Source organism: Pleurodeles waltl, chromosome 4_1, assembly GCF_031143425.1.
Source record: "Pleurodeles waltl isolate 20211129_DDA chromosome 4_1, aPleWal1.hap1.20221129, whole genome shotgun sequence".
Lineage (NCBI taxonomy): Eukaryota > Metazoa > Chordata > Amphibia > Caudata > Salamandridae > Pleurodeles > Pleurodeles waltl.
This window is the reverse complement of record NC_090442.1, coordinates 829,622,374-829,637,174: the sequence shown is the minus strand read 5'-3', so window position 1 is coordinate 829,637,174 and position 14,801 is coordinate 829,622,374. Positions and strand designations below refer to the sequence as shown.

The 14,801-nt window shown below is 42.8% G+C and overlaps 1 protein-coding gene across 2 annotated transcripts in view; it reads left to right on the top strand.

Annotated features, from left to right (window-relative positions):
• TBC1D15 (TBC1 domain family member 15) overlaps positions 1-14,801 on the top strand; it is a 439,633-nt gene that overhangs the window by 162,286 nt on the left and 262,546 nt on the right. Inside the window, exon 7 of one of the 2 annotated variants that reach the window (XM_069229562.1) lies at positions 7,581-7,778. The exons of the other annotated variant lie outside the window; for it this stretch is intronic. Coding sequence (XP_069085663.1) covers positions 7,581-7,778 — 198 coding nt within the window. The remainder of the gene's footprint in view (positions 1-7,580; positions 7,779-14,801) is intronic. 2 annotated transcript variants of the gene reach the window in all.

Genomic DNA, 14,801 nt, shown 5'->3' with positions numbered 1-14,801 from the left:
GTGTGTTTCTTTCTTGCAGTGCTGACAGTCCCGCAGGGGAACGACCCCCTGATCTCATTGAAGTCGCAGGCCCAAAAGCTGCTTGCAGGAGCATTTAGGGAGCCTCTGTTTGGGAGATTTAGTAGAGCTTTAGTAGAGGGCACTTATCTGCTGTGTGCAGTGTCCCCCACTCTCTCCTGGTAGCATTTAGTATGTACAGGTAGATACTGGCTGAAATACGACACTTGTGAGTTAGAGAGGTGGAGCATTTGTTTAATGATTAAATTGGTATGCTGCATGCGAAATGTTTAAATGACCACTAAGTGTCTCCCTCAGTATCGCTGTTGAATAAAGTACAAAACTCAGAGGCCAAAGCACAGACCACGGTGGCCTGGCAAAACCCAGCATGTCTATAGCTCCCTTAGTTAAACCTGGTTAGTCTTGAGCCTGAGTACTGCATCATTAGGCTCAACAATTAAATTTAAGAAGCAGAATGGGTCAAGGAGCGCGGTCTCACTCTAGCTTTAGCGTTCTAGTCTTACAATGGTGATGGTTCTTAGTAGTCTCCGGAGGCGGTCTTAGTGAAAGTTAGGCAGGAGTTTCTAGCGCCAATATCACCAGGGAGGCGTGGGGCTGCAAGCCACACCGAGGTAGCCCGGCCACTTCCGACGCACCCGCTTCCCTCCCCTAACCTACATGCCCTAACGGCGTCTTGCGCCACCTGATTGCCGCATATTCACCTGCGCCCGCCTCCCGTTTTCCCTCAGTGCGGCTCCTTGCTTCCTTGCTGTGGGTGGAGGCAGGACAGGCTGGGGCCACAGGGTGCAATTGAAACTGTATACAGGGTTGCAATGTAGTGGCACTGGTAGGCCTGGCTTTTCGCCTACACCTTCCGATCTTTGTTCAGCCCGTAGTTACACCCACTGCAGCTGCACACTTTCCGCATCGCGCTACGCCGGCCGCCCACCACGCTAACCTGCTGTCTCTCCTTGACACGCCTATTCCAATTGGTCTTGCCTTCAACATATAGTTATGTCCTCAAACTCCTGTGCCCAAATACAGCTCACTCAACTATGGCTTCTACAACAGCTCTGTTTGTAGGAATTTGGCTGAAAGACATCTTCAAAACAGCAACTTGAAAGGCAACGCATGCTTTTGGAAAGCACTACTGAATCAACATTAAAAAGAACAAAAAAGTAGCAGTTGGACAAGCAATGCTACAAAGCCTTTTTACTAGGGTATACCTCATTTCCACCGTATGATTTTCCTTCGGTGTACCATAGTTAATCATAATTCAAGCATGTCAATCTGAAAGATCTAATGCTGGAGGGAGAAGGAAGAACGTTACTTCCCTGTAACTCCGGTTCTCCAGCACTGGTATCTTTTATAGATTCACTTGCAACTCACCCCCCCGCCCCGCCCCCCTTTTCATGAGGCTTCAGTCATTAAATTTAACACTGAACGAATTAGAAAATCTGGCAGATCTTGTCAGGTGAAGGGGCAGAGGGTGTTTTTGACTGGAGTTTGTTGTTTACATTGATCCAGATATTAATGGTCCATATAAAGTTCAATGTTAATGAGAGGAAAAGTACACTGCTCTGTTAACATTGTTTAACAGCAGTTCCCAGCCTAAAAACAGGTAATAATTCAAGCTTGTCAATCTATGAAAGATACCAATGACGTAGAAATGAAGTTACATTTAAGTAACTTTTTTCCTTAGTATGAAGAATGTCTTGTGATGCCACTGACATACTTTGAAAGCCATGCAGCACATTTAAAGGGACTCCCCCTTTAACTTTTGGGTTGAGTTGCATTATATGAAATGATTACCTCCTTATTATTTTTGTATAGTCTCCAAAGAACCCCAGACTGGGTTCCTTACACGCAGTTATTGCTGTGATGACTCTATCTAGTGGCTAGGCTACTGTCCAGACCATTACTCAGGAAAGTTTGGACCACCTGAGGTTGAGATGGGATGTAGTGTTGGGCTTGCTTGAAGACTCTGAATGGAAAGAGACTCTAATATACCAAAGGAGTGCTGTTACAATAACCTTTCCAGCTAGTGTAATTCAAAATTGTACGTAAGATTTATTACACAAAATTACAGTTAGAAATGCCTTCACTGCCTTTGACCTGTCTCAATTCAAATGCATGCCTTTTGTATCACATGGAGCAATGGCAGCCTTTAAAGGATTAATGGATAGAGTATTCCGACAACACTCAGAATATGTTGGGACTTGCTTGTGTTGGTGTAAGTATATGCAGCAGGAAATACCACAAAAACGATTATCTGGGGTGTGAGAAATTCTTAGTTCAGCATGTGGGTCTTCAGCCTTTTGTGTACCTCTACCTATGTTCCCTGAAAATCATTGGGAGCTACAAATACTATTAGTGTTGTATTATTGAACACATCATGCAAGTTTGCATTAGTGGTTACCGTATGCAAGATTAATAGCAAGTCACCTGAGTGCATCAGTCAGGGTTGTCAGCAATATTGTAACCACAGCTGTGGTTGCTACATGAATATTGGTTTCAAGGACGGCTTTTTGTTGCTGTGATGAACTTTATGTCTCAAGAATAAATTGAGCTCTATATATTTTCTCTTCATGAATCCCGGTCCTATAGTGAAATTCATTTTGTTGTTATTGTCACTATATACTGAAGATTGGACTTAAAACAGCTTTAAAGAATTAATCCTTGATTCATGAGTGCCCTGACAGCTGTTTTATTATTAATTCAACAAGCAAACGGTTCTAATTTGGTAGGCTGGGATGCACACAGGAGAGCTACTTACAGATACCTGGAGAGCTAATGATAGATTTTCCTGAAAAATCCGTGTCGAGGTCACCTTTCAAGATTTTAAATTCCTCAAAATAAAAAAATGAAGTGCATGCCTTTCTCTAATTCCTCAGATTATACTATCATTTTGTGACCTACTTTTCAGTTAGAGCTACTACTGTATTAGATGTTTTGAAAACTAAACTGGATGCAAGGCCAAAAGAAAGATTTCCATGACTGAAATAGGCTAAAGAGAATACCTGAGCTGCACCTGCAGGACTAAAAGTTATTGGCAAATGTTTGCTTGATATTTAAATAGGGCCTCAAAATTGAGGGAAGGCCACAGAAAGATGAAATATACAACATGTTTAAATGGGAATTATCGCAAAATCCACCAGTGAGTTTACCTCCCCAATTGTACTCATCTCCACTTCTGATTGTAGTATCCATTTTTGTATTTATTTCAGAAAAGTCCATTAGATTTTTAGGTTCTGCACTTACCCGAATCCCAGAACAGACAGTGTAATAAATTGGCTAAAAACAGCAGTATTTCTTCATCGTGGATCTCATCACGAGATATCGACAGAGTAGCTGCTGGGGTTAATTTTAGTTTTCATAACAATTCATGGTATGGATCTAGCTGCACAACGCACCAACCAAAATGTTCTAAAGTGATGTGTTGCCTTATAGCCATATAAGTTGGCAGTTGAGCACAGGAACAAGTGTGAACATTCGGACGGCCAGTCTGTATCACAGTTGCATCTCCATTTCGGGTAATCTAGGGTTGAGTTCATGAGTCTCTGTAGTTAGTATTTGAATAGGTTTTCTTTTGTAAGCCATCCACCACAGAACTCTGGTTTGCTTCCTGCATCCAGTGGCGGGTCTGGACACTGATGAGATGCGCTGATCACACAGGATTGTCGGGCAGGTGAAGGTTGCACTCAAAAGAATTCTGCATCTGACACCGGCTGCTGGGCGTTGTTTTTAGGTTTGCTTACCACCTCTTTGTAGACAACTCAAAATATGGTTTCTTTCCTTACACTCTATTAATCCAACAGCAGTTAACAAACTGCATTACATCCTTTCATCAGCGGATTGTACTAAAGTGGACACAGGAGGAGCATCGGTAGGATATCTAATCTAGAGCTATAAGTAAAAAATATATAGATAAAACATGCGTTAGGATCTCCAATGAAAACAGTGGGGTGCTCTGGGATTCTAATGGCTGGTAGAAGCCCGGAGCTCCAACATTCCAATGTTGGGGACGGCAGAAGCCTCACAGAGCATGAGGGATTTTAATCTCCTCTGGCTCCATGAAGCCTTTGTTTTATTTATTAGAACATTCTGTCCTCTAGTGGCGAATTTTCTAAGAGCGTTATAGCCCTCCATAGCTGGGCTATACCAGCATTAAAGTTCTGCTATGTTTTTAAAGGCCTGAGCCGACGCTGGCCAGTGTAGCCTGCTGCGGCGAGTTATAAGGCTTTATTATATTACAATGAATTTCCTTGTGACTTTTTAAATAAGAAAGGGATTGTCCCAAACTGTTCAGTAAGCAGTCTACCTGAAGATAGTCCTCAACCGAATGGGGGAGCGAGACCAACGGGCTGCTAGTACTCCTAATGTAGCCCTATTCTTACTAATTAATGTTTTCGAACTCATGCAAAAAATATCGACACATTTTGACCTGTGAAGATTCAAGACCTCCTGAGGACCAGGGAAGTCAAGGAAACAAAACCTCAGAACTTTGCTACTTGTGCCCTTAGTTCACCATTCTTTAGTTTGGACACTTCCAAACACACCAAAAGGACATCATATGCACTCGGCCGGTGCTCTTGAATGTGCGGGAAACGTGGTACCTACTGAAGCTCACATGGTCGAAATGATCCTCCTTCTCCTCATTGTACATATGCTCAAACGACCACTCCTGTCAGACCGCATGAGGAATATATCCAAAGCAAGTGTGCCGCTTACTTGTTTTGGATATATTCCTAGTCCCGAGTGCACATGATGTTGTTTTGGTGTGTTTAGCAGCATCCAAGCTAAAGAATGACTGTTGCATTGAAAATTATCCTTTACGTTTTTCAGCTAGCTAATTTGATATATATTTTTTTAATTAATTTTTGAACTTTTTTCTGAACATCCTCTGATCATTTTGCATGAGGGCAAATATAACGTGACATTTAAGATCTTTATGTTTTACTTTTTAAAATGTATGTATGGAAATGTCCCTTTTGACAGACAGCAATAACAAGGGTAAGATACCCATGTGACATAGTGTGACACAGTGACCAGGTGAATCAAACTGAGCAGTTAATATTGTCCATGTTCGAGGTCATCAATGGTAATTTCTCAAATACAACAGTTAACCGGGAGGGCCATTATATTATTACAACATAAATACCTCTTCCCAGATAGATACCTGTCAACAACAACGTAGGTGGTGAACAATAGCAGAACCTTGGTAAAGCTCGGTACCCATATCTTATATCCCACAGGTCTGGATCGGGTTTCAGCAAGTAGGGCCTCACCCGGTCTCAAAAGTCATGGGGGCAAGCCTCTGGGGACAGTGTTCCTGTGTCTAGGCCAGACCATTTCTCACAGAAAGACGTATCTTTCCGCCATTCTTTAAACCGTGGACAGAGTAAACCGCCCCATCACATCACCACTGTACGTTTACCTTGGAGCAGTGCTAGGAAAACGAAATGCCGAAATGTTTGGGGGATATCCTTAACATATCCCAATATCACCACAGGGGGGGTGAGTTGGAATGCATGATCAGTAATATTGTACAGTACCTTCATAATTTGAGACCAGAATGAAGCCACTCTCAGACAGGCCCATGCTAAATGAAATAAGATTGCTTCCAGCGTACCATAGCGAGCGCAGTTAGTTTCAGTGTCAGGGTAGGTCAGAGCAAGGTCTACTGGCGACAGATAGATTCTGTGTAAATGTTTATAATTGATTAATATGTACCTGCCCTTAGAGGACACCTCCTTGGTTTGCTGACAGCAGTAGCACCATTGTTCATCTGCTATATTTTGACCTAAATCCCTTTCCCAAGCTCGGCGTGTTTTAGAAAAATCAGATTCTCGGCTATTCACGGCTATAGAGTACAGATGTGCTACTAGTTTAATATGGCATGAATTGGTGAGTAGGCGGGTCAAAAGCAAACACTCTGGGCTTTCCTCATGGGCAAGTCTTGCATAATTTAGTATATCTGTCAAAGTCATTGCCCCACCACAGGGCCCCGGCCTCACCGGCGAGCACTGCCATGAACTGCCCCACGTCTGTAGACCCAAAGCAACCCAGCAGCGTGGGCCCGACACGAGTAGCCTTCCTCCGGGCACTGCGCCCCAGGCCTCCCAGCGGTCACCGATCACTGTCTCTTCGAGCCGTGTTGCCTGCGTCTCTGTGTAGCCCCCCAGGCGGCCGACATACTAGGCCACAGGATAATCGCTCTGTCCGACGGAGCAGCGTTAAGCAACCACCATCTTGGTTCAGCATTAGGCCATGCCCCGAAATATTTTTTTAGGTTTTAAACCTATTTTTATTGAGTTTAATTAAAATGAGAAAACATAGATGACAGACCAGACATTTTTACATCACATATGTTTGTTTTGTCACTTAATCAGTTTATGCAGTTTTGATCAGAATATTCTCCTATCGTATTTGTGAACGCCACTCCCATTCCCATGCACTGAGTTATGACAGTCCTTGGAACTCACGCCATTATCCCCACACTTTTATGAATTTCTGTGGGCAACCGCTGCGTAAATAAATTGTCTGTTCAACCTCTATAAACCCTTCCATATTGCAACACCGCTCCCTGAATCCTGGTGGCTGTGCCCACCCCCTCAGGCAGCTGTGTATTGACTGGCCGTGCCTAGAAAGATGTTACACAATATTTTTACCAATAGGGAACAGTGTGATTTTCCCCATATGTGAAGTGGCATCCGTTTAGTGTCCTTATTAATATTTGTGTTAGAAAGTCTTACCTGGAAATTCCTAGTTTTCCTCCAAAAGGCATAAATCGGACCTAATGCATCCCTACACTTTGATCTAGTATATGTGTAGTAAGTGTTTTGTTACGGTTTGAGCTCAACAAGACGGAACCCCACCATTACTGCCACCTCTTTAGGTACCCACATCACTACCTCTTACTCTGTCATCCAGACCCCCAGGGTCTGTAGCCCATCTGTCTAAAACCATACAGTCAGGAGCATTTTTAATCATTGTCTTGTAATTCAATGGTAGTGCCTTTTCAGGTATTTATGAGGGCAATACATTTGCACCTCAACCAGTCTCTTCTTGTATTTGTATAACGTCCTAATTATAGATAATTAGAAATCTGTGCAGTTTCAGATTTGCAGTCTTTCAAGTTTTGTGATCTTTTCTTCATAGTTTGTCTAACTAGCTCTTTTGTTTAATTTTAACTTCCACAGTGCCTATAGAGCAAGGTATACGTTCTGTAAAGGCACAGTTTTGTATCCTTGACTACACACTTTCTTTAGCAGATTTAATTCAGGCTAATTGTGATAGCATACTTTCAGACAAACATGCATCGATTGCATATATGCATAGAGGTCTCTGAACCAATTTTTATAAACACAATATTTCAAGTTCATTGTAGACATTTCTTCTTGACATTATGAATGCTGGAATGATTTTTGCCTTTTTATCCCAGTTTTAATATTCTAAACATAGGTCCACTAAAAAACAAATGCCATTTAGTTATATATTTTTTTGTTCTTGATATTGTTGATTTATGACCAAATCGTGAGGGTAGAAAGTTATAGCTGGAATGTATTCTTATGTTGTCACAGAAACTGAAGAAGGACCCATACACAATTACCATGGTTGGGTTCTCCAAAGTTACAAACTACCTCTTTGATACGTTTCGGGGTGGAGATCCTGCTATACAACAGCGACCACCTGAAGAAATGGCTGATTTTCTTAGTGATACCATTCCTCGATTAAAATTGAGCCAGCAGGAAGATCCTGGATTTGAAGTTATCACACAAGTAAGTATTCATCTGAGTGATACTTTCCCAGGTATGCAGATGATGTCAAAAGATTTATTGAACTAGGGCTAATTTGGTTTTATTTTCCTGATCTAATTTGAATGCTTACAATGACGTTTTCTTATTTTGGTATTTATAAAGCACAGTTTACTGTGAAGTATTGGAATGCTGTGCATGTAACAAATGTAAATAAAAAACTGGGTCAATAAAGAACTATGATAAAGAGGTAAACTGTTTGTTATAAAGAGAAGGTGACTAAAAGGCGGTATCTAGTACCTTAGTTCAAATAGTGGTATCTATTGCTATATGCCTGAGCAGCTGGGAGGCCAGGTCAACCCAACCTGCAGAACTTTCGAAAACAGCTTAAAACATGGCTTTTCATCCTTCCCAGTTAAATTCTATTCTTGCCTGCTGTTTTGAGGACCAGCCACAATTGTATAGAGCCAAGACTCCTTTAGGCATACATCGCACTTTATAAATTAAAATCAAATCAAAATATAGTCAGGTTCTAAGATCTGGAGGGCAAGCGAGGATCTCGCTGAATGGTGCTGTTTAAACAACTTTGCGTTTAGTACCTGTCTTGTGGAAAGTCAGATTTGTTTTGTTTTTCTTCTCGGATGACATTCAGTAGTTTAGGGGCTAAACAAGGTATTTCTTGTTTGGAGGCTTAGCAGATGTGGCGTTTGGCGTCTTGAATATAAACAGATATGTTTTACTACTCCAGCATTAATTCTTTCGTAGATTTACATGCACAGGTTGGGAATCTCCAATAGTTTAGAGCAGGAGTGGTCATTGTCAAATGTCTGTAGTCCTAAGAATAGTGTTTATTTAATTTTGCTTTCACCCCAAATAGGTGAATGAACTGAGCACTCTCGCCCTCACACCCATTAGCCGCCATCTCTATCTTTTCTACTGCATGTTGAGTGTGAAGGAGTCCCAGACAGAGGTATGAATTATCTGCTGCATAATCCTTAATAAAATCAGGATTTTACCTTTTCACCTCCCCAGATGACCTTGCAGGCATAATTTCACCTACTACCCTGCAGCAAGTGTGTTTTGGGTACGTTGTATATCATTGACAGGAAAAGATTCAGTGACCATGCCAAGCTTTCCTCAGAGGAATATGAAATCTCTCGACTACATCACAACACAAACCAGCTACCTGTCACTCGTTGACTGTATGCTTCCCTTCAACCTTTTACAGCACTCTGCTGCCTTTTGTCTGGGTTAGCAGCATACAAATACCACATACATACAAACATCCCTCTTCAAGGCTTTTTCGGCTTGTTTATTGAAGACATTACCTGTGGATGATCTGCATCTTAAATGCATTTACTGCCTTTATCTGAAAACTAAAGCATGTGACAACTGCAGAACTATTTCAGCACAAAGTCTACTTGACAGATTCAGACCCCCAGCAAAAGGCAATTGGTCGCGATGTTGAGAATTCTCCCTCTTAGGGCATGATTTTGCAAAAGGTGTCTCTCTAGGAGAAAGAAATTGGCGAGGTAACAATTGAATATGCTAGACATTTTCACGAAGAAAGCACCTGTAAAATTAGTGCCTGCTGTAAAAAAAAAAACTGTGCACCTCTCTTGAGGCAGCCATGCACCATGCTGACACTTAGCCCTCAAAAACTAAGGATGTTCTGATGCTTTCCCTATCTAGACTTTCATCTAGGAACAAAATCCTGTCTGCTGTGAAATCACTTAGTGATGGGCATCTCGATGTTAACCATCTTTTCATCGAAAAATTTGTCATCACAGGAAATCTCTTCATCATTGACGGCAGCTCTATGTCATAGACAGATACACCATTGTCATCTAAGGGAACACTTTTGTCATTGATGGATACTTTGTTTTCTGTGAGTACTTACTTCATCTTCAGCAGGCATCTCGTCATCAACGGTCACCCTTTCATCAACTTTCACCTCGTTAAAGATCACCTTGTTGTCAAAGGGTGCTCCTTTGCCGTTGGGACCTTAGTTGTCTACACTTCTGTTGACACAATAAAGCTTGCATTTTTGCAGTGTAGCAGTTTCACAATGACTGACTAAGTCTGAGCTTTACATAGCATAATTTCCCATTAAGATTTCAGAGCATCTTCTTAACAAAATATGGGTAAAAGGGATAAAGAAGATTTAGAAGATATTGTTTCAGTAAAGGACTAGTCCGTGACTTCCTATAGCACATGACAATTCATGTTTCAGTACATTCTTGAATGTAAATTTGAACCACCACTGTATGAGGGTCACTGTGAAGGTCAAGCTCATTATGACAACTCAGAGTTATGAAGACCTTAAACCCTCTTTTGAAGGGTACCACCTCGGGGGCAGGCATTCCCCCAGAGAACCACAGATAGCAAATGTAAAGCAGCAGAAAATGGAAAATTTGGGTGCAATGCTGGTGAGCTTAGCTCCATCCCAGTGGCATCCTATTCCATGCCCCCCACATAATTTTTTTATTTGCCAGTACAAAATCCTCTGGCTCGTGATATGTAGGATAGACAGTTAAATGATAATTTCAAACTAAAAACTGATTAGGACGATCTAGGTCGAAGCACAGAAGATTCTAAAGAGTATGTTTTCCAGAATAGTTTTATTTGTTTTTTGAGAAAACAAAACAGTAGGGCACTTACATGTGCCCATGACAAACAAATAAACAGTGCGGGAGGGCACAAATGTAGTCGTATCCATCACACATGCATTATCATTAGTGAGCTGGGAACACTTAGGCAAGCAATAAAAATCTGGCATTTACAGGTATTGGAGGCAAATGTATTGTTAGGCTTGAGCAGTTAGGGCCTCATTTCCGTCATCCAACATCTTCAAATCATAGTATTCAATCCACCCACCCCAAATTTTATAGAATTTACATGGACACTCTATAAGTGACTTTTTCTGCTGTCATGTACAGGTCCACCCCTGCTCTCCATTCCATCATGGACTGTACCTCAAGAGCTCCCCCAGTGTTTTGCCGCATCCCTCTTCGCCACCACTAGTCCTAGATTACAGAAAAGTAACTTTACCTGTGGAACATCCACATCGCCGTGTATACCAAGGAGGACATATTTTGGTAGTGTTGCCCCTACCACCTTATCCATCTCATGTATTATCTTTTGCCAATGTGTTTGTACAGCTGGGCAGGATCACAGGGTATAAAAGAAGTTCCCCCTCGGCCCCCTACACCTCAGACATTCTGGGGACACCACTCTTCTATTTCTATGCAGGCATGCACTGGCAAAGTATACTCAATGGAATATTTTGAATTGGATGAGCTTCAGCCTAGATGTAATTGCCCCTTCTTTTGGGTGCATCAAGGCTGCCTCCCTGTCCAAATCATCTACTTAATCCACCTCTGACTTCCATTTATCCTTCAACTTCTTCATGGTATCTGGTATTATATTGTAAATAGTTTCGTAAAAGAGCCTGACTGCTTTTTCCACTAATTCTCCCATTAAGAGTCTGCCTTCTAGGGGTGCATATTCCAGGAGGGCCTTTTCAATGCCTTCCGCCACCATGATTGCCTGAGCTGCAAGTTTTTAAAATGCTGTATGTTGTGGTGTTGATAGTCCTGCTGAAGGGACTGAAAAGACATAAAGTCACTCCCTTCTATGAGATCTTAATTTAGAAAAACAGATGAGATTCCAGGCTTCAAACCCCTGCAGCTTTCCCAGCTCCTTAAAGCTCTTTCCCATCCATAACGGGGTCTCACAAGTGACTCTACTTGACCACCCTATGTATCTATTCGTTTTGAACCATGCCTCAAATGCCCCCCAAGCCGCTGGCAAAAACACCTTGTCCCTCTCCCCCATAAAGGTAGTGTTGGAATGGATATTTTTGAAATTGGGTTTTTGTCAGTGCATAGTTTGGATGATTTCCAGCCATACAGCCCCAGCCATGTATAGCGATCAAATGTGCCTCACAGTAATAAGCTCTGAGATCAGGGAGAGCCACACCCATTGTACTGATTTCTCTGCAGTGTCCTAAGGGCCACTCTGGGATGATCATTGTTCCATAATATTTTCCTGAGCTTATAGACTATTTTAACAAAGATCTCATAAGTAATCCTGTAGTAAGTATTTTGTAGGGTGAATAGGAACTTTGGGATGGTGATCATCTTATACATAGCCACCTTTCCCAATATCGTTAAGTGCTGTGCCTTCTAGCGGTTGGCATCCACACAGAATGCCACTTGTACTTTCATTAAGTTCCGTTCTGGGCATCTCTCTGGGGTCAGTGTCACGTAGCTTCCCAGATACTGAAATCCCTACTGACCTATATGCAGTCTTCCAGGGAGAGCCGATAGGTCTAGATAGCCTCTAGTAGGAATGAGTACTGACATATGCCAGTTTAGTTGTCTTTCTGTAGGAGGACCTCAAATGATCCCAGGGGGGCACCAGGCTTTCAGCAAAAGAAGCATTGTGCTGAGAACAGAGCCTTAATTTAAGCTGAAAAAAAATGAGAAGCAGTAAACCACTCTAAGACGAGCCATCTCTAAGATGTTTTGTCATTTTTATCCAAGCTTGGAGTATGTGGGGGAAGGGACTCTAAATACTTTTCAACCCCCTCTCCTCCCCCAGCCCCCCACTTCTAATAATCACTATGTGGATAGCAGCAGTAATAGGTTTGAAGACTACGACCCCAGTTCATGGTGTATCCTGAGTGGGCACTGTGTCTTTCAAACCCCAGGAATACGACAGGGATCGACTCTTCCGGGTGAGAAAGGCATAAAACAACATCATCCCTGTTCAACCAGATTTTTTTATCATCAACAGGAGACCCAGCGATGCATAATATTTGGGCATGTGCAGACTATACAAGTCCGAGGTGTCAGACCAGAGCAAACAGAAGGGGAGATGGGGCCCCCTGCTGAGTTCCCCTCCTTATGGGAACGTCCACGGACAGAACTCCATTAATCCAAACTGTGGCTGCGGGCGCTTGATAAAGCAGCGCCACCCATTGTAAAAAATTTGGGATCATGGCCGAACCTCTGTAATGTTTGCATCATAGGCCCTTCTCACATCTACAGATTTGAACAGATGGGGGTCAGGGCGGGTCCGGACCTCTGGTAACCAGTTATGAAGTTTATAAAAGTAACACCTGTTTGAAGGTTTGGATATGAAGTCAGATTGATCTTTATGGATAAGTGAGGGAAATAACGCCCACAAGCCTCATAGCTAATATTGTAGTCAGTATCTTGGTCGTTATGTGAAGTAGCAAGATCGGATGATAGGATCTGCAGCTAGTGGCCGGTTTCCATGCTTCATGTATCACCACTATCGTGACTTTACGCCGGTCTGTTGGGAGTGCTCCCTCCTCTCGAGCCCCCAAATACATTTTAAGCAGATGTGAAGCCGGTGTATATTTGCGCTTCTTTTAATGAATTTTGCTGAGATACCACTGAGTCTTGGCGTTTTGCCCGAATTTATTTTTGCAATGCCTGCCTGTACTTCAGCCAGGGAGATCTCCTCCTCTAGGGCATCTCAATCTTCCGCAGGGAGGGTCTGCACCTCCATTGTTTTTAAACACTCCTCAATTTGCTGAACAACAAATACGCTCCACACATAAATAGGTCCATGATTTTCGAATTGCAAATAATCACATTACAGTAAGGATGCCTAGAAGTCTGTGTGAGACTAAGATCCTTTTATTGACATTTCATATAGATCCTCAACATCCGGCACATATTTTGTCACCAATGTGACTTTTTCAAGGCTAGTTGTATTGTTGTATAGGACACAATATGGGCTTCAATATTTTGGGTCTCCTAGTGATGTCATAAGATAGCATATATCAAGCAAGCTATTCTTTCAGTAGTTGATAATCTTGTCACAAATCCACGCTCAGAATGCCAACCCATGATAAGCTTGTACTCTGAAGTCCAACGTGGTTACAGAGCGGCGTTCCTTCCAAATTTCTCCTCAATTTGCATCTGTGCAGCCAGTGAGCATTCATTATAAAGAGCCTCATAATAATTTGCGAATTCATCTGCTATTGCTTTGTCTGTTTGGATTTGCCTACGTCAATCAATTAATCAATCAGGGTCTTGTAGCGCGGGAGCTGGTCAACCCGAGAGGTCTCCAGGCGCTGGATGGATGCTGCGGGCCATGTCTGGCTGGGGATATTGGTCAAAGAGCCAAGTTTTGAGCTTCTTTCTGAAATCCTTCTGAGAACGGGACATGCACAGGTGGAGAGGGACGTTGTTCCAGGACTTGGCAGCGAGGTGGGAGAAGGAGTGACCTCTGAATTATCGCCAGCGGATGCGGGGGACATGGAACTAGGTGAGGAAGGCTGAGCGGAGTACTATGGTTGATCGATGGAATGTGAGGTGGTTGTTGATTTAAGTGTGTCCAGCATTGTGGAGGGCCTTGAATGCTTGCATCTTTGCTGGATGGGGAGCCAGAGGAGGTCCCAGAAGTGGGGCGTGATGCTGGTTCTTCTGGGGAGGTCGAGGACGAGTCTTGCTGCCACATTCTGGATGATCTTAAGGCGGTTCATGAGCAGTTTTGCAGTTCCAGGGTAGAGCGCGTTGCTGTTGTCAAGTTGGCTGGAGATGAGGGCCTGAGTGACTGTTTTACTGGTAGAGATGGGGATCCATCGGAAGATCTTGCAAAGCATGCAGAGGATGTGGAAGCAGGCAGAAGAGCCAGTGTTGATCTGTTGCCTCATGGTCAGTTGGGTGTCCAGGATAATCCTGAGGTTGCGTGTGTGACTGGTGGGGTTTGTTGGGGAACAGAAGGTGGCAGGCCCCTACATGTCCTCCCAAGGGGAGGGCTTGTCCCGAAGATGAGGTCTCAGTTTTGTCTGAATTTAGCTTGAGGCAGTTAGTCCTCATGCAGGTGGCAATGCCGGTTATAGTGTTTTTGAAGGTAGTTCGTGTGATGGCTTTGTCATCTGTGAGGGATAGGACAAGCTGATTGTCATCAGCATATGAGACAATATTGAGCCCCTGGGTGTGTACAAGGTCTGCCAGTGTATTCATGTAAGTGTTGTAGAGGATGGGGCTGAGTAATAAAAATAGC